Below are 22,502 nucleotides of genomic sequence, written 5' to 3' on the forward strand. Positions count from 1 at the left end.
ATTATAATTAAATTTGTATAACTTCAATATATAGTATATCTAGTTAGAATAGTTGTGTAACTTCTTCCAGCTCCATAAAAGTCCAACAATGAAATTGTGGACAAAAAATATATATATATAGCTTTTTTTAAAATAAGTTTTACTATACACAGTTGCAGTGCTCTTTTCAAGGATTCTATAAGTTTCCAATTCCATCAAAAATAAATGAGTCCCACATGTACAAAAATATCTGTAGCAGCTCTTTTTGCAATGGCAAGGACCTGGAATTTGAGTGGATACCATCAGTTGGAGAATGGCTAAATAAGTATGATATATGAATGTAATGAAGTATTATGGTTCTATAATAAATGATGAGCAGACTGATTTCAGAAAAACTTGGAAAGACTTACATGGACTGATGCTAAGTGAAATAAGCAAAACCAAGAGAACATTATACATAGTAACAACAAAATTATGTGATGATCAACTGTGATTGACTTGGCTCTTTTCAATAAAGAGATGATTCAAGATAATTCTAATAGACTTGTGATGGAAAGAGCAATCCACATTCAGAGAGAGGACTATGAAGACTGAATGTAGATCAAAGCATAATATTTCATCTTTTTGTTGTTTGTTTGTTTGGTTTTCTTTTTACTTTCTCATGTTTTTTCCTTTTGATCTTATTTTTTACACAACATAACATATATGAAAACATGTTTAGAAGAATTGTACATTTTTAATTTATATCAAATTGCTTGCTCTATTGAGGGGAGCACAAAAGGGAGAAAAGGGAGAGAAAAATTTCGTACACAAGGTTTTTCAAAGTGAATATTGAAAACTATTCTGGCATGTATTTGGAAAAATAAAATACTATTATTTTTTTAAATAACAACAACAACAACAAAAGAATGAGTGGGTCTAATTCTTTTTGACAACCCCACAAACATTTGACAAGAGAGCCTTTCCTAGGTTTATTGTGAGGATAAAATGAGATGATATGTGTTCATAAAGCAACTTGAAAACCATTAAGCATTACAGAAATGTTGCTATTATTATTGTTGTTATTTTAATGTTATTAACTTTATAAGTTTTATGAAAATGAGCCTCTAAATGTATTCTTTGGGAAAATAGGAGAAAAGAGCAGACCTGGCTTTTAAATTATTTTCTACAGCTGACCACATCTTTCCAACAAGGTCATGTATAAAAAAGAGATAAGTGATTCTTTTAACAAAAGATGGAGATTACAGATCAAGATATAAATGCTGAACTTTTAACTATAAAATATTAAAAGATTTAGAGGTAATCCTCCATTATTTTGGGCAAATCTACCATGAAAAATTTTAAAACAGAAATACATTTTACAAGAAATAAAGGTATGGTAAAATTGTGATTTTCACCAGTGGAGGGAATAAATATATTAATGAAAATACTCAACTATCCAAATTTTAACTCCATGACCAAACAAAATATCATATTACCTCTCACTCTTACTAAATCATAAAGACACAAATATGCTGTCTAAAGATGTTTAACATATGTAGTGAATCAATGTACTATTAATCATCCAAGTTAATTTCATCAACTACTAAAAACTTAAGGTCTATTATTAAATGCACAGCTAAAAATTTAATATACCAGACTAATGTTGCCATTTCTAGAATTTATCCAACATTATTTCTATGACATTACATTGGAAAAAGGACTGGATTCTAAATAAAAGGATTTGAATCAAAATCTTGACTCTTACTACCTGTATGATCTTAAATTAGAAAGTTCACTGAGCTTCAGGTTTTTTATTTGTGAGATAAAGGAGATGGACAAAATGACTGATAAGTATCTTTCAACTTTAAGTCTCTCATCCCTGGGAAAATATTGTTGTCCAAATGTCATAGTATTCTTGCACTCTAATACAATATAAATATATTTTGAAAAACATGTTTATTTCATAGAAAATTTGACTACAATGCAGAGAAGTATAAAAAAAGAGTTGTTTTTTTTAATTAATTTCATTTCCTTAGATTTTTTGTTTGTTTAATGTCAGAACCAATAAAATGCTATTTGAACATTACATATGTTTAACATTTCTTTGAGTTCCATAATAAGAGAATGAAGTGACTGTCTTGGTTGTTATCACAAATATATTGTGTTAATTATTTTAGTACATTAAAATGAGGACACGAAACAGAAAATAAACCACTTGATGTTAGTTAAAAGAACTAAGCAGTAAAGAAGATTATTTTGAAATTCAAAGAGCTTAAAATTAGAACTAAATTTTTCAGAGGCTAAGAAAAGAGCTATTTAAAGATGGGAACAATTAATAAGTAAACACTGAATGGGAGAGAAATAATTATATATATCATCTTGGATAGATGTACCCAAAAGTAGCTGACATTTTTTAGTTTATATGATACTTTAAAAAAAACCAGTAGATATTGGCTTTTATTTTATTTTGTCATTAACAAAGTTATATTTAATGTCAGTACAATTATCTTCTCTTTATTGCAGATAATTTGCTTTAGCAATGAACTAAATTCAATGAAATAGCATGCTGAGCATCTTATATTATTTTCAGGATTGTTTTAAGTAAAAAAAAAAGATATTTAATATGAAGTGAAGAATGCATCCAACATTTTACCCATTAAAAACTGCTTCAACAAATCCAAATAATGCAATTAAATATCATTAATTAAGATGCATCTAATGAAGAATATAAAGGAACTTGGGCCAATTTTACCTTTTAATTGACTATAAAATAAATGGTAAATACATCTTACCATTTATGGTTTATGGTTTGTAAGCAAATTAATTGTAGAAACAGGAATGCAGATGACATTTTTTAACTTGTTTGAAACAACAAATTACTTTATTTTTCCATACAAATAAAAGCTAATTACAAGTAATCCTCTAATTTCTCAATGCAAGGGTAACATTTCTACTGGTTAACACAATCATTAAATGGAGTTATATGCATTTGAAAGTATTTGAAAATGAATTACTTTTTAAAAATTCTGTCCTTTAGATTTCACATTAATTCACAATTACCTCAGGCTGAATTTATAAGCCATTACAACTGACCTATATTAACTTCTTTTGGAATGTGTGTTTGTATATCTTACATCACAAATTTTACTAGTTCCACACTTAAACTTCTACTTATGATGTTCTTTTAAGTAACTTCTCAGTTTATTTATTTTTCCCAGACTCTATCTCAGTACTGCCCCATAAAGAGGGGCAGTATGTTGCAATTCACTGTTAAAATTTATGACTGCTTATCAACCTTTATTGTTGCTGGGTGCTGCAAATTCTACTACTAAAGTTCAGGCATTTTCAAGTTCCACTCAAGTCTATTTTCTGAAACTCCAGTTTTATTACTTTCTCAATTCATTAACATTCTCTCTCTCTCTCTCTCTCTCTCTCTCTCTCTCTCTCTCTCTCTCTGTATATATATATATATATATATATATATATATATATATATATATACACACACACACATATCTAATTCACAAACAAACATAAGGCAAAAGGGTTCAAGTTTTAGTCTTGCCTCCAATTAGCTGTACAAACATGAGCTATTAATTTCCCATCTCTGGGCCCCAATTTCCTTATTTGTAAGACAAGAAAAGCTGAATTAAATACATTTTAGGATACCTCCCAGGTCCAACATCCTATTGCCCTTCGCACCCTCCACAACACACAAACACACACACACACACACACACACACACACACACACACACACACTTAAATACCATTTTCCTTCAGAAATCTAATACCTTTATAAGGGGGAAAGTTAGGGCCTACAAGTAGCATTAGGGGAAAAATGGTGAGGAAAAATGCTGAAAATCTCTTACGCTATGAAAGGAAATCAACTTTTAAAGGCTGTGCATTCTAGTCATTCAAGAACTGTTGATCATATTTGTTATGAAAGGTTAAAACTTGGAGGCTGCCAATCAACAAAGCAGAAATATGGAGCAGCTAAAAAAAAAATCTGCCATGCATGTACTGAACAATGAGAGAAACTCAAATACCTCTACCTGAAAACATTTATGTCAATGTCTCAGTTTTTAAATGTTACTCACTGGGATAGCCTAAAAAACAAAACAAAACAAAAACAAAACAAAACAAAAACAAAAACAAAAAAACAATTCCATGGCTTATATTTATGAGTTTCTAGGATCCATCTGCTATGAAATTGTATCATTATTTATTACTTGATGAGTGCACAAAAAGACAAATTATATTTTAAATTTGTTCTACTTTCATTAAAAAAGGGGGGGGGGCAAGAGTCAGGATGAAGAATTTGAAATATATAGGATGCATGAAAAGGTTCTTTTCTCCAATGAGTTCTTTGTTACCTGACAATCTTTGTTCTTACAACAGCTGTTACTGGGAAGATTGCTGAAAGAGGGCTGGTAGGCAGTATGAAATAAATCATCCAACAAGCAGCTCTATGCATGGGGAATCCTTATGCCAACTGGAAGGAACTGTTTCTGTTTCAGTATTTTCTCCAGCACCCAAAGTATTAGTGGAACCAACAAATATTAAATAAGGAGTATTTTGGGGAAAAGGAAGTCTAGGTGCTTTGACTTGAGTGTAAAATTATTATATTTTAATACAAAATAGTGTGAGTAATGGGTAGAATGTTGTGCTTAGTCAATTTCACAGGGGCCAAAGCTCAGGCTTGAGATTTTTCTTCGGATCTTTTTGGGTTATCCCAGGAGAACCATTGTTTTACCCCAACTAGATTCTGATGTGGTCTTTCACATTAAATATTTGACTTTGAATAAGTCTTAATTTTTGTCTGCCTCATGCAGCAATTTAGGACTTTATCCATTAAAGGCAATCTTTATTATTGGAAAGAATGTCGTCTTTGGGAATATCCAAGGCTGACAAAACTGCCAATCATTCCTGTATACTTTAATATGTAAAACAAACTAAGATACCATAAAATATTGGGAAACACTTTGAAACTCACACCTCCATTCTTCCTTGGTTGAAAATAACCAACTGTTTATCAGTTAGATTTCTAGCACAGGACATAACTTATGTTTGCAGCATTTGTTTTAAATCAATTGGTCGTATGCATGATGCACAGGTTTTATCCAGACCACAATAATTCTGAACCAGACTTGCTCTGCTTTTTTTTTAAGGCATATGACAAATGGGCATGAGCACTTTGGTTTTTCAAGTAAATGTTTTCCCATGACTCAGCCCATTTCCATAAAGAGATGCCATCTCTGTATGGAAAAATGGTCTTGACAGGTAGACATGTTAGAAGTATAGGGCTTCAAAGTACACACACACATGCACACACACACACACACACACACATTCTCTCTCTCTTTCTCTCTGTCTCTCTGTCTCTGTCCCTCTCTCTGTTTCTGTCTCTCTATTTCTGCCTCTCTGTTTCTGTCTCTCGCTCTCTCTCTGTCTCTGTATTTCTGTCTGTCTCTCTCTCTGTCTCTCTCTTTCTCTTTCTTTCTTTCTCTCTCTCTCTATCTATCTATCTCTCACTTTCTCTGTATCCATCTCTGTCTCTGTCTCTCTCTTTGTCACACACATACGCATGCACTCTTATTAACAAAGAACAATCACTGTAGAGATGTGGGTAGTAGTTTCCTACTACCTATCTACCTACAAAAACCAAATTGTTCTATAAGGTTATTTTAATTAGTCATTTGCAAAGTACTCATGATTTGTACAGCATTACACTGGACCCTAGTAAGGGATTACAAAGACATTATAAAATAATGAGTCAGAGTGTCAGAGAGATACAGTAGAGGAGCTAAGAGTGGATTCTGGAAAGATGTTCAGAAAATTCCAAATTCTCCAGATTTCTCCTATAAACAAGAAGGCTAACAGAGTGGTAAAAATAAACAAGAGTTGGGGTAAAACAATGGTTCTCCTGGGATAACCCAAAAAGATCCGAAGAAAAATCTCAAGCCTGAGCTTTGACCCCTGTGAAATTATGAACACTTCTAGGCTACCTCTTTTGCAAAAGCAAGCAGTAGATGAATTAGGAAATAGCCTCAGCCCCAGCCATAGGAATTTTCACCTCCCAAACAGTATGGGGAATCTGTCTGAGCAGAGGAAGACTGAGGAAATCCTTGCTGGGGCAAGAATGCTGCTAGCTATGGGCATCCATGGAAAAGCTGAGTTTTTGGATTCAGTTTCAAGAAAGAGGAGAGAACGGAAGGAGGACCTTAGACTACAGGCACCATCCCCCATATCCCAGTACTAGAGATGATTATAATAAGCTTCTATTTAAAAAGAGAGAGAGAGAGAGAGAGAGAGAGAGAGAGAGAGAGAGAGAGAGAGAGAGAGAGAGAGAGAGAGAGAGAGAGATCCAGCAAAGGAGAAAGAATCCAACCATAGAAAGTTACTATGGGAACAGAGAAGCCTAAGATTTGTCTTCAGAGGAAAATACTGAAGGGAAAAAAGGCTTTCTTACCCCAAAAAGAATTCACAGAAGTGCTTGAAAAAAAATTAAAAATCGAATGAAAAAGATTGAGAGAAAACATTTTTTAAAGATTATTAAAACAAGATTGTGAAAAGAAAGTCAATAAACTAGAAAAATACAGGAGAACAGATTAAAAAGAAAAAAAAAACATAATAATAATCAGTCTACCTGAAAGTTACAATCAGAAAAAAAGACTCAATATAATAATACAAGAAATAAATTTTTTTAATTGTCTTGAAGTGTTAGAACCAGGGGAGAAAGAAGAAACAGAAAAATAAATCTACTAATCACCACCTAAAAGAGAAGTGATGAGGAAAACCTAATAATATCATAATCGAATTCTGAAACTTCCACCTCAAGGAGAAAATATGAGCAACAAGAAGAAAACAATTCAAATATGCCACAGCCACAATTAAAATAAAAAATAAATAAATAAATAAATAAACAAACAAACAAACAAACAAACAAACAAATAAATAAATAAATAGAAAGAAATCCAAGCAGCACCTACCCTAAAAGACCACAGATCTTGAAATACTATATATTGAAGAGCAAAAGAATTAAAGTTGTGGCTGAAAAAATCATACCCAGCAAAATTAAGCATAATGGCTGACCAAATGAAACAACCAACCTACAAACAAAAAGACATCCAATGATTTGGCAATCTAAAGATTTTGTTGCAAAAAGGTCTGAACTTAAAGGAAAATTTGATATACAAAATTAAGAGAAATTAACAAATGCTGCAAAACGGGCCTTGACTTATTGTTGCATTCCTCTCTCAACTTGAGGTGAAAAACTGTTAATGAAGCAGATTAAATTTAAAAAGGTGTCAAAAGTACTTCCCCTTATTCCAGCTGGTTGATATAGTTAATATAATACCACTGCTACAAACATATATATGTATATTCAGTATGATTGTTAAGCTTTCTGGCTGAAAAGGATAAAGATATACATGGAATTTATTACAAAATTTGAAGAAAAGGAAGATATGGGGTTAATGTACCAAAAGACTACATGAATGATTTAAATTATAAGAGAGACGGTGAACAGCTTTTTGAAAGATTGTATTTAATTATGCCTTTTATTGGCTATAATACAGGACACAACAATAACGGGTAGATGGTCTTAAATAATCCAAACCTCCAAAGATCTATGACTTAACTGGCATGAATATGCCTGCTATACCAAACCATATCTGATGATACAACAAAAAGAACATCAGCCCTAAAGTCAGAAGAATTCCATTCAAATCTTCCCTGTCACTTACTTCCTTTGTGATCTTGAACAAATCATTTAACCTCTTTGGGTCCCAACTCACTTATTAGGAAAATAGAGTAGAGATTTAAACCAGAAGGTCTCTGAGATTTCTTGTATTTCGGTATCTATGAACTATATCAGCTTTAGCAATGAGTTTCTCTGAATTTAGCAAAACTAGCTTTCTAATGATAGTCAATAGTTAAGTGTCAACAACTTAAGTCAATATACTTGAAAATTTTCTGGGGTTTTTAGACTCTGGAAGAATTTATGATCCACTGATACAGAATTCTAACATCTAGGATCACTTCAAAGTCATCATGATCATCAGAGCACACAGCAAAGGTGAAGTCTAGATAAAGTGTTATAAGAAATGTACTAATCTCCTAATCTCCTACTGTCTAGTAGATTAGCAGTCATGGAAGAAGTGATATCTGAACTGTACTACTGGAAGAAGATAGCAAATGCCTACCTTTTATCACAGTTATTTTATATATTTGGCTTATCCTCATAATTGGTTATTAGATCACAAAAAAAAATCCTTATGAAAAGTCAGAACTTAATGTCTGTTTGTTATATATACTGAACTTAATCACTGAACTATATCTGGGAAGTCAATGACTCACAATGACAACTAATGAATACTATATACTAAAGAACAAAAGGCTAGTGGAAATTCCTAAATCCCAGGGACAAAAGGACCTAAGGATCATCCAATTGTAAAATCAGGGAACATTTTTTATTAGATCATTACCAGGGTAGGCCACAGAGTCAGTGTTTACAATGGTCCTGTCAACTTTAATCTTGGATTTGGTTAGAAAGCTTTTTTTTTTTTTTTTAAATCATCAGAATAGGAAAGTTCTGCGTTGGGGAGAACTTCTGGAGATTTAGGATAATATGGATACTCATCATCTCCTCTGAACTAATTTGAATCTGAGATTGAATCAGAAACAACCTCAATTTTCCCCATCCTATTATAATTTTTTATTCATTCTCAAAGAGAACCATGATGTCAGAAAAGACACATTGTGACTTGCAAGGGAAGGGGAGAGAGGAAGGAGCTACATTGCCACCTTGAACTGGTTAGCTGGGTTCCCAGTAGTATGGCTGCTACATGCAATAGCCTGAGACATATGACAGGTAGATCTCTTACAAAACTGTAAGTTATTTCAGTCCTTTTTGGAATATGATGCCTGAAAGGTCCAGAGCAGGTATTCTTAACCATCAAGTATATGAAGTTTGATGGAGAAAAATTCTTAATTTTAATTTTCACATCTCTAGCTGAAATGTAGCATCTCCTCTAATTATTTAAAAACATTATCCTGAGAAAATTTTCTTGGACTATCAAAATATAGAAAACGTTGAAATTCCCTGCTCTGAAGTTATTTTGAACTCTATATAGGATCTTTTTGGCTTTTTTAGTATACACAGTCCAATTCAATTAATATTTATTATGCCTTTACTATATGCAAAGTGCTCTTAGGTACTTAAGAAACACAGACAAAAATTTTAAATGGCCTAAGAGCTTTTATTTTATTCAATGACAGGAGGCATCTTGTGATCAGGCTGTCCACTGGAATCATGACAAACTATTAGCATATGTCTGATATAATGGGCAAAAAATGAGACTTATCACTTAAGGGATTCTGGTTTGTCATGGATTCCTTAGTTCTTTTTGGTTGTGGTTCTTTATTCAAGAAGTTGTTCTCATATTTCTATCCTCTCCCAAGTTATTCTTCTCACCTCAGAAAGTAGTTACTAAAATTGGCACTGTTCAGGTGTTCCTACTAAAAGAGTTAGTTGCAAGAAATCTTCAAAGAGCATGTTTATTCTGACAAGTATGTTTCATTTGAGAAGATGTTTGCAATTAAAGCCTAATTAGAGAAAAGCTTTCATGGGAATATAACACTGGGATGAATCATTTACGCTCCCAAAGCACTGCCTCTCATCCCATGCCTCCAGTCTTGCCATTGTCCCTGCTTTTCCACTGCTGCTTTTCTCTGGATTTAGCTGTCCATTGTGATATGTGTTACAATAATATTCCAAGACTCCCATTCTTCTCTCATATTTTTAAATTTAATTTTTTCAATTATCAAGTTTTCTCTCCCTAACAACTCCCCAATCCAATGGAGGGCAAGGAGGAGGGGAAGGGAAAAGAGGGGGAGAAAAAGCCTTAGTAGCATCTATGCACAGTCAAGCAAGACAAATTCCCACATTGGGCATGTCCAAAAATATTTTTATTTTCATATGTAAAGATCAGTGGAATGTGCATGGGTACTACAAAATTATGGCTGGTCATTAGACAGAATGAGACTTCTCAAGCATTTGGAAAATTTTTTGGTTCAGAATATTGCTATTGTATAACTTGTATTCCTACTTCTGTTCGCTTTACTTTCATAAGTTCATATAAGATTCCCAAGTTTATGTGAAACTATGTCTTTTATCATTTTATAGCATAGTAATATTAAATTAAATATGCACAAACACACTGACACACACACACATACACACACACATATACATATATATATATATATATATATATATATACATATATATATATATATATATATATACATATATATATATATATATATATATATATATATATATATATATATATATATATATATACATATGTTTGCATCCCAAAATATACAAGTTGCTCTACAAGAGTACATAGTTCAGAGGAAACCAATTAGGAGGATGCAATTCAAGTAGATCAGAATAAAGAGAAACCATCTACCAAGGTACTGTGATGTCCATCAATATAGAGTTCTAAAATGATGCAATCAAATTATTTTGAAATACTCAAACATAGTTTTTCAAATACTCAACTTACTACACTCAATTTTTTTTCATATCAAAGTCTGGTTTTCATATTTAAAATATGTTGATTTCAAAACTTTAATTTTTGTTTCTAAACTTTCACATAAAATTACTTCATTGAGGCTCTAACTAAAATAAATATTCTAAAAATAATATTTCCAAATATTATAATATTTATGGATTAACCAACAAGTGTTTACATTATCTTTTAACATTTTTTAAAATAAAATAATGAAAAGAATTATGTGACACCTTTTTCCAATAGCCAATTAATGGAATATTACAGGAGAAATGGAATCATTTCAATACTGCATTCTTATTATAAGCAAGAGGGGGAGAAGGAGGACAGTTGGCTTTATTGAATCTAAACACAACAAGAAAAAATCATTTCATGTAACATTTGGTTATCTCTTGTTGCAGTGCTCATGATAAGTATTTTCAAAAGGTCCACCATGAAAAGGACTGCAGCTTGTATGCCAACATCTGTTCCAGAGAATAAAGAGGGAAAGAAGTTCAATGGAAAATTGTGTTGAGCTAAAATTAAGAACTAAAACTTGGGCCAAGATATCTGCCAACTAATGAGAAAACTCCTGGTGCAGGATATTATGATTTAAAACAGGTACATTTGTGTAGAACATATAATTGAAAAGAAGCAATGTAATGACTCTTCTTTTATTCTGTTTTTTTAAACGTGGGACATGTTTCCATTTCCCAAGAAATAGACTATTTTAATTGTCGTTCATATACTTTTTTCTTTTTTTTATCCATTTTGACACTTTTTTCTTTGACTATTTTTAAAAGTACACAGCTATCCATTTTTATGGCAGGAGCTTGTTAAAGTTGCAATATTCTTACAGATATGGAATTAGTTTATGCAGAATAATGATCTAAATGTATGTGCAAATAAATTCATTATGCTTGAAATATTTTAGCCTTTTTTAAACATAAATTAAAATAAAAGGTAATTATGTGTTAAGTCAGTTCAATAAATCTTTCCAAAATAAATTGATATGTATCTTGATATTTGATTAATTTAATGCAAAGTTAAGAATAAGCAAGGATAAAAAATGTTGATGGAAAAATATGATTCAATAGCTAAGACTGAGAAAGACCAAAGGCTCACATACAAGTTTCATACATATGCCATTAATACTTTCTTGGAGAAAAGAATCTGAGGGCAGTGGCCATCACATCACACAAAAAATGAAGCAGATTACATTTTAACAGACAGGAAATAACTCTTTAATGATTTGGAAATTATTCTTGAATCAACATTTCTCATGCCAAGTTGACATTGGTTTAAACATAACTTTTTTTTTGTAAAATCTTACAAAAAAAAGGATAATGGATTATTCTAATTAGTTTCATCTTATCAAAAAATGCCTAATTATCAAGTATTCATTAAGTTATTATATTTATGATACACTTAGGCTATCAAACTTGTCCATTAGGCCATTATATCTTTCATTACAAAGACGATGAACTAGTCTTATATTTGAACAGGAGGAAAGACTGAGCTGTGTTGCCTACAGGGAAATATAAAATTATTTTAATGATCCCTAAACTTTTCTCTGAATCAAAGGTTAAAATGTTTAATAACAATTTTCTGGCAATATTATGGCTGAAAGGTCATAGTATCTGAAGGATTTAAATTAAGGATTATCCCAAGGAGGATGGAAAAGTCTTAAATGTACAAGAGCAGGCTGAAATGTTATAGACAAGGAGTTGCCCTATTCCCTCCTTAAAAAAAAAAAAAAAAAAAAAGAATAATCTCAGATATATTTATATCTAACTCTATCTATTTCTCTGTCTGAGATATATTTAATAGAAGGGAATGGCCATCTTTTTGGCTGGATGAACTAAAATAAAGATAAAAATAAGGGAGTTGAAGTTGATGCACCTGGAGCTTAGAGTATTGGAGGACATTCAAATGTAGAACCTAACTACTAACATAGTTTCTGGCATATTGTAGGCACTTATTAAAGGTTTGTTGAATTAACACAAATAATTAACACAAAAATCACGATCTTGAAAGGAGACCTGGTAATATGGTGAAGAAGAGGGATAATTAATGGATGGCTCTTTTTGATGGCATCATCTCTTCAAGAAAAATTGAGGAAAGTTCCCAGAATATTTTATGAATCTTGAGATAGTGCATCTATGTCAAGACATAGACAAGAATTATACTAGAAAAAGGATGTTATATTCTGCATTATTGAAAATATTACTTAGATTGATCTATTCACAGATTAATTCTGTAGCTGTAGTATTAGTGAAAAACTTAAGACCTTGTTTCATTTCTTGGTCAGAAATATAAAAAGTGAACTAAGACTAGATGCTTTTATTTATTTTTCTTTCTTTTAAAGTAAAAATGTTAGCTCCCTATTTTTCCCAGGTAACTGTCAAGAAATGTTTTCTTCTCCAATGAAGTAACTGAAAGAAAACAGCTCTAATTTTTCCACAGGGAGCAAATATTTTACTGCTGAAATGTGGTTAGGAAAAGGGAGGAACAAGTATGGAAGAACAGGGAGAATATGTTCTCTTATTTATCCACCACCCATTTCAGCAGTAAAACCAGGTGCCTGTAAAAAAATTCTATGTAAGCTGGCTCCAGTCCCTATTTATAAAATTACTTCAAAAAATTGTGCCCTTTACATACTCTATCATACAGTCTATTGCTGTCACTTAAGCACTTCATTTTAACTCCTACTCTTTAATTTTGGACAAGTTGACTCTGATCTCTAAAATTTTCTCTCCCCTCACTTCTGACTCTTAAGATTTCCAGTCTAGATCAAATATGAACATAGTCATTTCTTCCTACTTGTTTATTTACCTTAGTTTTAACTGTTCTGTCATCCCATCTATGAAATAATTTGTGTCTACTCATTTTATATGTTATTATATGTTATTTTAAAATATGTTATTTTCCCTTTGGAGACTATAACTTCTCTGAAGTCAAGCTTTCTTTTTTTCCCTTCATTTTACCAATGCCTCACACTATGTTTTGCAGATAATGGGCACTCCAATAGGCAAGTCTTACCTCACCAGGTCTTTCCCAAATATTCTTCACTAAGAAGATAGAGTAATTGACTGTTTCTTTTATTTCTGTTTCCCTCCTGCTCTTCAAGGTTATACACATGCTGTGTACTTTTTTCCTATTAATTTGGTTACAGCATTTGAAATACAGAAAATGAATTTTCCCTGAGCATATATGTGGTAATTTTACTCATTACTCAATGTAATTTTGTTATGGTGTGGAATCACAATATTCTATTCTATTAAAGATAATATACATCATAATTACATATTGAAGCAGACATTGTGTAGCATAATAATTGACTACATTCTCTATTGATTCAATAATATCTGCATGTTTGCATACTTATGAAATGTATACATCTTTGCATACAAATTATCCTGTCTTTGCACACATGTCATATTTCCATTATCCAAGAAAAATAATGGTTTAAGGTTTTTTTTAATGTATCAAGCAACATGATATAGTGAATAGAGACTCAACCTCATACTTAGTATAATTTGGGTACAATTCAATATGTGGCACATACTAGTTATTGAATTGTGGGTAAGTCATTTAACTTCTCATCACCATTACTCTAAGACTGAAAGTTTCAGAATAGTTCCCTTGGAGAATGAATTTCCTCTCTATGAATTTCTTTCAGCAGGGAATTCATCCAAGTATGAGATCATAATCATGATGACTGACTATCTCTTTCTCTGTATGTAGGTGTGTGTGTAAGCTCATAGTAAGAATTCCTGTCTCTTCTCTATTCTTCCTCTAGTCTCACCATCTGGTAACTTTACACCTCTGCTCAAAATACTTCAAACAGTAACTTACTGCTTCCTCAGAAAAGTTATTTTGCATAGTATTCAAGATTCCTTCATAAGTATCTTGCTACTTTGTCAGATTTATTTCATATTATTTCATGTATTTTGTATTCCAATCAAACTGAGTCCAGAAACCCCACCCACACACTTTACCATCTCCATGCTTTTGCTTACACTATTCTTTTATGTCTAAAATAGTTCTACAAATAAATTCCTGGCAGTTCCTTACAGACCACTTCATAGGTCATCTTTTGTGAGAAGCTTTATCTGATCTTTCCAATACTTAAAAAGGTCTTCAGACCATAGAGCACATGAATTGTACATCTCTTACTGAACACTCTTATTATCTATTATTTTGTATCATTACTAACATGATACTTGTGTGATGAAGGTGACCATACTCATAGTAAGAATTCCTGTCTCTTCTCTATTCTTCCTCTAGTCTCACCATCTGGTAACTTTACACCTCTGCTCAAAATACTTCAAACAGTAACTTACTGCTTCCTCAGAAAAGTTATTTTGCATAGTATTCAAGATTCCTTCATAAGTATCTTGCTACTTTGTCAGATTTATTTCATATTATTTCATGTATTTTGTATTCCAATCAAACTGAGTCCAGAAACCCCACCCACACACTTTACCATCTCCATGCTTTTGCTTACACTATTCTTTTATGTCTAAAATAGTTCTACAAATAAATTCCTGGCAGTTCCTTACAGACCACTTCATAGGTCATCTTTTGTGAGAAGCTTTATCTGATCTTTCCAATACTTAAAAAGGTCTTCAGACCATAGAGCACATGAATTGTACATCTCTTACTGAACACTCTTATTATCTATTATTTTGTATCATTACTAACATGATACTTGTGTGATGAAGGTGACCATACTTTCTCTAAGACTACTATTCTGATAGATTCCTGATTAGAAAGGCTTATAAGATCAAAGGGATTTGAGCATAAACACACTAGTGGACCATGTGTTCTTTATCTTGTCATTAACATTTGCAAAAGTAGCATCATTATGAAGCCAATAGTGATATGTTTTCATAGCCAGTTAATAGGTAGACAACTATAATGCTTTACAACTTTACTACATCTACATTATAGATACAAAATCTGCAAGGTGGAACAAAATTAGACCTGATAAAAATCACTTAGCCTTCAGAAAATCTTAGGATGCATTGTCTCAATGGATATAGTAACCTGTACCTTTATACATAACAGTGAGAGATTGCTAGTTTACAGAGTAATTGCTAAAAGGTATTAATGCAAGGGTGAAGTCTCTTCACCTCAATGGTGAGACTTCACAACAATTTATTGATATTAGTTAATGCTCATGGAAAGATGTAGAAAACGGGACCCATTGATTCCAATTTCTACATCTTTCCATGACCATTAATCAATATCAACAAATCCCAACTAATGAAAAGAATCATAAGCAATATTCCTCCAATAAACACATTAATAAATTCTATTCACTGCTCTCCCATATGCATGTCACAGAAATATGTTTTAAAAAGATGATTTATTTGTATTCTACTAATCCCATATTTGTGATAGTTTGATTAGACAGTGCTTAATTTACCTTTGCATTATCTATAAAGAAAGGATTTGCTAAGCAAATCTATAATGTAAACAAGATTGCCAAGAGAGGCATATTTAGCCTGCTTAAGAGAACAAATGTTTTAAGGACTTTGGTGTATTAATTATTCTCACATAAACAGATGAGTCTCTTGTAGTTTCTCTTCATGCACTTATTCACAAAGCATTAATTAAAAATCTATAACACTCTCAACTCAGTAAGAAGAGACTTAAGGGTCCAAGGACAAAAGCAAAAATCCATTTCTTTAACATGTATACATACAAAGCAAATTAAGTACAAAATATGCATCAGTAAAGCACACAGTAATTTCCTGGATAAGGTATTTTTCAACCAGATAGGATTCCTTTAGTGTTGCACTTGAACTGAATTTGGGGAAAAGCTATTTACAAGGTGAGAAGTCACCTAGTCAGTAATTTTCAGCTATCTGGAATATATCATGCAAAACAAAAGGGCTAAAGATGGAAATGGAAGAATGAATGCATGGTTGCTTCCTCCCTGGCATCCAGAGACATTCTCTTTTCTTTAGCTGATTTATGATAGGTTATTGTCTGTTGAAACCTGACAGCTGAGGCAGGATTTATATTGGTAAATGTTGGGGAATCGAATCACATACATACAAAAAGTACTAAATACATAAATTGTACTAATATTTTTTCCTTTTCTTTCTTAATGCTATATAATTAACAAAGCAAACATCAAGTCCCAATTTGTAGCATTTGCCAATTTCTGGGGTATAAATGCTCACACTAAAAGGAAAGCCTTAAGAGTTAGCTCCAGTAGCATCTATGAGTCTAGGACATAAACACCCTTGGATGGAATACAAGAAAAGTAGTTATAAGTCTAGCTCTTCCACTAACAAATCTTGCTAAAACAAAGAATGTGTGATGCAAAACAAGGTGAAATAAACCTGGAAAGCTTGCGAAGGGCTTTAAACACCAAACAGAGAAGTATGCTTTTTATTCTATAAGAAAGAGGAAGCCACTGGGATTTTTTGAGCCAAGAAGTGATATACTTTAGAAATATTGATTATTGACTTGGCAAACATGGAGAATAATGTGGAGGAGAAATAGGCTTTGTAAGAAAAACAATTAGCAAGCAATACCACAAGTGAGAGGTGGTAAAGGCCAGAACTCAAACAGTGCCTATGGAAGTGAGGAAAGCAGGTAGATGTTAGACATATTGAGATGCTAATGGAATTAATAATGCTTAGTAACTTATTGGACAGAAAAAAATGAGATAAAAGGAAACAATGAATCAATTAACAAGAATTTATTAAATGCTTACTGTGCATTTAGGTACTGACAAATACAAAGATTAAAAAAAAAATGAAACATGTCTATCCTCAACTGCTTTACATTTTACTGGGCTAGGAAAAAGGATGCCAGGCATATCTTTAAGGTTCATACAAAGCCAATAGAGAGCAATTTAGAGAGAAAGGACGCTAGGAATTAAGAAAGATATGGAAAGGACTTTGGTAGAAGGTAGTTTGAGCTGAGTTTCAATAGAAATAAAGTCATGCTAATGTATAAAAGGAACACTGTGTGGTAACCTCTTAACACATTAACACAACTCATCAAACCCTCATCATTTCTCTCTAATAACTGAAAGGGATCTGGATGGTGAACAATCAAAAATTGGTCACACCGAGTTGGAGAGTTGGAAGTAAACTAGGCTAGGAGCCAGTAGTGTAAGAACCTGTCAAGCAGACAGAATTGCTCCTTTTTTTTTCTTCTTCTGAAGGAGGGGAAGTAAGGGAGATTTCTCTCTTCCTTTGGTCTTAGCATCTAACTATTTGACAGAATGAGATTCATTATCATGTAGTTAGGACAAGAGAGATTTATGGGAACTCAGCTGAATGACAAATATAGGAAAAAACAATGTAGTCAAGAGGAAATTTCATGAGGACTGTATAAGGAGAAAAGGACAAAGCCATGGAATTCTGAATTTGTGAGCTGTTCTGACTACATATATTCCCTATGCAGGAGTAGTTAAAGTCAAAAGACTCAAGTTTGAATTTGATTCTAACAGATATCAGCTAGTAAAATAACTAAAAATAAAAATTAAATTAAAGAATATGAAATTAAACTAAAGGTACTAAACTAATGTTTACTATCTAATGAGAGGTGGCACAGAGAGTAGAAAACAGGCCATAGACTCAGGAACAATGGGTTTTATTACCATCTCTGACAAATGCAAGCCGTGAAATTCTGGACACGTTTACTAAAGTTCTCTGTGCTTCAAATAATTCTAATGTGACTATAAAAAATAGGATAGTTGCAATGGACATTAGAAGAATGAGTTTCTTTCATGAATAAAATCACAAGTCAAGGCAAAAAAAAGAGTATATCTCAAAAGAGCTATTGAAAAAAGCAAATGAGAAAATATGTTCAAAGTCTGCCCTAAACTTTAAGGAAGTCTTTAAATGTGAATTCTTATTTTTAAGTGAATTGAGTTTTTTTAAAAAGTGATCTTCTGGATCTCTGGACCAGCTTGTGGGTTGGACCAGCTTATTCTCAGGAATTTCTAAAGCAACCATCCTGTTGTTATTGCCAACCATGATGGGAACCCAAGTTTTCCCAGACTGTCTTGATTAGCATATTTCAGAAAGTTTTGATGGAAACTCAAGTTTTCCCCAACTGTCTTTAAGACAGTCTCAAGATCTCAAAACATTGCCTTGTCACTTCTTAGATCCTGCCTTTATTTTCCCCTTCTCCCTCTGAGCTCCAAAACTCCTTCTTGGTATCTTCCCTTAGTAGTTAGATCTTGTTAAAAAGCAATTCAGGCTGATAATATTTTCCCCCAAATTCTGCCTCTTTCTGATTAACTAGTTACCATTCATCTACAGTTTTGGCTTCTCCTAGCAGCCATCCCCCAAGCCATGCATGCACTTTACATAATTTCTATTTTCATTTTACAATTCTATTTTCACTAAAGCTCAGTAATCATATTATTTTACTCTAAGTAATTTGGCATGAAAAAACTAAACTTGCCTAGCTTGTTTTTAATAAGTACAGTGATAGTATTAAGCTTCCCTATTCAGATTACAATGTCTTTTATGTATGTAGGTTTTGTGGGGTTTTTTTAATTGAAAAACTCACCTTAACTATGCCACGAATATGCATTTTTGCTATCATCTCAGCAGTGTAGAGAAACATCAACAGAGTATCCAGGGTAAATGTGACATATTGAAGAGGTGGATAATGTTCAAATGTCTTTGGAGTATTCATACAAACTGAAATGACACTGATGATGGCACAGATGCGCAGCAAAGAGTGAACCCACTGGAAAAAAAAAGGCAGTTAAATAATTAATTTGATTTCATCATATGATATACTATTGAATGCTTGAAACTCATGCTAAAAAAAAGTGAAATATTTCAAAAGACAAATTCCTAATTTGTCAAATTGTAAATTGTCTCATTATTATATAAAGAAAATCCAGTTAAATTCTCTATGTAGATTATCTTTTGCCTTTTTTTTTTTTTTTAGCATTTTTCACATTAATGATATTATGAAAACTTGCAAGTGTAATTTGTTGATCCAATGGATAGATTGATAGATTGGAGACAAGAAGGTCCAATTTTAAATACTGCCTTAGACATTTACTAATTGTGTAATGCTGAGTAAGATATTTATCATTTCTTAGTTTCTGTCTCACTACCTATAAATGGGCACAAAAAGCCATTTCCTGCCTCACAAGTTATTGTAAGGATCAATTAATATAAAATAGGTAAAGTAATTTGCAAACTATAAAGTATAGCTTTTATTGTTACTATTATACTATTTCATAATATATCAGGCAATCTTTTTTTTTTAAATACTGTGTGGTGGGGTTTTTTTAAATATATTTTATTTATTTCATTACATATTTACCAATTACATGAAAAAATCTGATATCCTAATTATCTCCTTTTCTACCATGTCTCCCCCCCACTACTTGGGAAAGCAAGCTATTTGACATTCATTATACATGTATGCAAAACATATTTTCATATTAGTCATGTTTCAAAACAGACAAAAAAAAAAAACCAAGAAAAATAAATAAGGAAAAGCCTGCTTTTATCTTCATTAAATTCTCTCTCTGGAGGTAGAAAATATTTTTCATTATGGAATTTTTGGAATTGTCTTAGATCATTGTATTGATCTAAGAATAGCTAAGTCTTTTACAGTTGATCATTGATACAATATTGTTGTTACTATATATAATGTTCTTCCATTTCTGTTTGCTTTAGTTTCTATGGATTCATTTAAGTTTTCTCAAGTTTTTCAAAAAGCATCCACCCTCCTTATCATTTCCTATAGCACAATAGCATTTTATTGATGAGGTCTTAGGGTAGCTAGGTATGTTAGCAGAGAAAGCCTGAAGATAAAATTATAATATTCCCTGAGGCAAGCAGGAGAGGGCACAGATGGAATCAATTCAGCCTTACAGTCCCACCTCTGGTGGAGTTCTTTGGAAAAGTCACTTTACTACATCCAATTAGAAAGCCAAATTGTGATGTCAAAACACCTAACATTAAATTTCCCCTATAAATCTGTCTATAATCTATGCCATCTTTGCTAAAATCATTTTATCATGCTGCCTCATGATATATTCCATCTCATTCCCCTCTTCCATGCTTTTCAGTGACTTTGTCTTTGTTATACCTAACTCTTTTATGATGCCAAATCCCTTTTAGGGTTAGCCCACCAATAAATGATGTAATCCCCTTCCCTTGCTAACCCTCTTTGGGGTTAGTCTCCTACACTCATCTATGGATTTAGTCTGAAAGTCAATGTATTCCCACAATCTTCTGATTAATTGGGAGTCCCACTAGGGAACTTGTCTTTTCCATTATTAATTATTAAAAATCTTTTTTCCTTGTTAACTATAATATTCTTTCTATTACTCTTCCTAATGTATTTCACATGTCCCAATCCTGGTGTTTTATCTTTTCATTTTGTCTGTAACCTATTCTCATAAATAAAGTTATCTTTTTTGCAAAGAATATGCCATCATAAATTTTTCACATGTGCCTCGTACCTTGTACCTCATATTTTGAACCAGGAATTGATACCCTGAGCACATCATTATCATAATCATATACCATAATTTTTTCAGCCATTCCCCAACTGACAGGAATTCTCTCAATTTCTAATCCATTGCCATAACAAAAAGAGCTGCTATAATTTTTTTTTGTATAGATGATTTCCCCTTTTTTATTTCTTTGGGATATAGACCTAGCAGAAATTTTGCTGGGTCAAAGGGTATGCACAGTTTTATACACTTTTAGGCAGAGTTCCAAATTGATCTCCAGAATGGTTGAACTAGTTAACAATTCCAACAATAGTGCATTGGTGTCCCCCCTTTTTTTTTTCACATCCCCTTTCTATCATGTTAGCCAATCTCATAGGTGTGAAATGGTATGTCAGAGTTGTTTTAATTTGCATTTTTCTAATCAGTAGTGAGTTAGAATATTTTTTTCATATTCCTTCTAGCTGCACTAATAGTGACACAATTTTTAAGAATTATAAATATTTCTTCCCATGTAAGGATGTACACAGTAAAGTTCCACTGAATCCCCTGTTTTCTTTTTCCTTTTTTACTTTTTGTCTTGATATTGGAGTACAAATTTATTGTTCAATTCTGGTCTTCTCTTTTTGAAAGCTTGAAATTCTTCTAGTTCACTGAATGTTCACTGAATGATCACTTCCCCCCTTGAAGTATTATGCTTAAATACATCAGGTAGGTCATTCTTAGGTGTAGTTTTAATTTGTCTTCTGAAATATGTTCCATGACCTTCAGTTCTTTAATGCTGCAGCTGCTAAGTCCTCTGTAATCCTGATTGTGGCTCTTCAATATTTGAATTGTTTCTTTCTGGCCAGTATTAGTATTTTTTCTTGATCTGGTAGTTCTGAAACTTGACTACAATATTCCTTAGAGTTTTTATTTTGTGTTCTCTTTCCTGAAGTGATCAGTGGATTCTTTCAATTTTGTTGTTTGATTCTAGGATAATAAGGAAATTTTCCTTGATAATTTCTGGAAAGATGCTGTCCAGGTCCTCCTTTTGATTATGACTTTCAGGTAAGGTAGTCCAATGATTCTGACATCATATTTCCTGAATCTATTTTTCAGGTCAGTTGATTTTCCAATGAGGTATTTCACATTTTCTTCATTTTTTCACTCTTTTGAATTTCATCAATTATTATTGTGTCCTAGCATCATTAGCTTCCATTTGCCCAATTCTTACTTTTAAAGACTTGTTTTCCTCAGTTATCTTTAGTACCTTCTTTTCCATTTGGCCAATTATATTTCTTAAGCAGTTTTCTTTTTCCAAGCTGAATCTTTTTTTCCATAATTCTCTTGTATCAGTCTTATTTCTTTTCCCAATTTTTCTTCTATCTCTCTTATATGATTTTTCAGCTCCTTTTTAAGCTCTTACAAGAGTATTTTCTGGGCCTGAGACCTCTTCCAATTTTTCTTTGAGGTTTTACTGATAGTCACTATAAAAACTTTCTGTAGTCAGTCTTTTTTTTTGTTGTTGTTGC

General features: G+C 32.3%; 1 protein-coding gene and 1 long non-coding RNA gene across 7 annotated transcripts in view; one reads left to right on the forward strand and one right to left on the reverse strand.

Annotated features, from left to right (window-relative positions):
• NALCN (sodium leak channel, non-selective) overlaps nucleotides 1-22,502 on the reverse strand; it is a 518,736-nt gene that overhangs the window by 462,554 nt on the left and 33,680 nt on the right. For all 6 annotated transcript variants that reach the window (XM_074299465.1, XM_074299463.1, XM_074299460.1 and 3 more), the window contains one exon: nucleotides 19,074-19,256. In XM_074299465.1, the coding sequence (XP_074155566.1) occupies nucleotides 19,074-19,256 (183 nt within the window). The remainder of the gene's footprint in view (nucleotides 1-19,073; nucleotides 19,257-22,502) is intronic.
• On the forward strand, nucleotides 8,773-11,449 carry LOC141565144 (uncharacterized). Its single transcript, XR_012488845.1, has 2 exons — nucleotides 8,773-8,855; nucleotides 10,946-11,449. It is a non-coding gene; the product is annotated as an uncharacterized LOC141565144 (long non-coding RNA).

Source organism: Sminthopsis crassicaudata, chromosome 3 (genome assembly GCF_048593235.1).
Source record: "Sminthopsis crassicaudata isolate SCR6 chromosome 3, ASM4859323v1, whole genome shotgun sequence".
In the NCBI taxonomy this organism is placed as follows: Eukaryota; Metazoa; Chordata; class Mammalia; order Dasyuromorphia; family Dasyuridae; genus Sminthopsis; species Sminthopsis crassicaudata.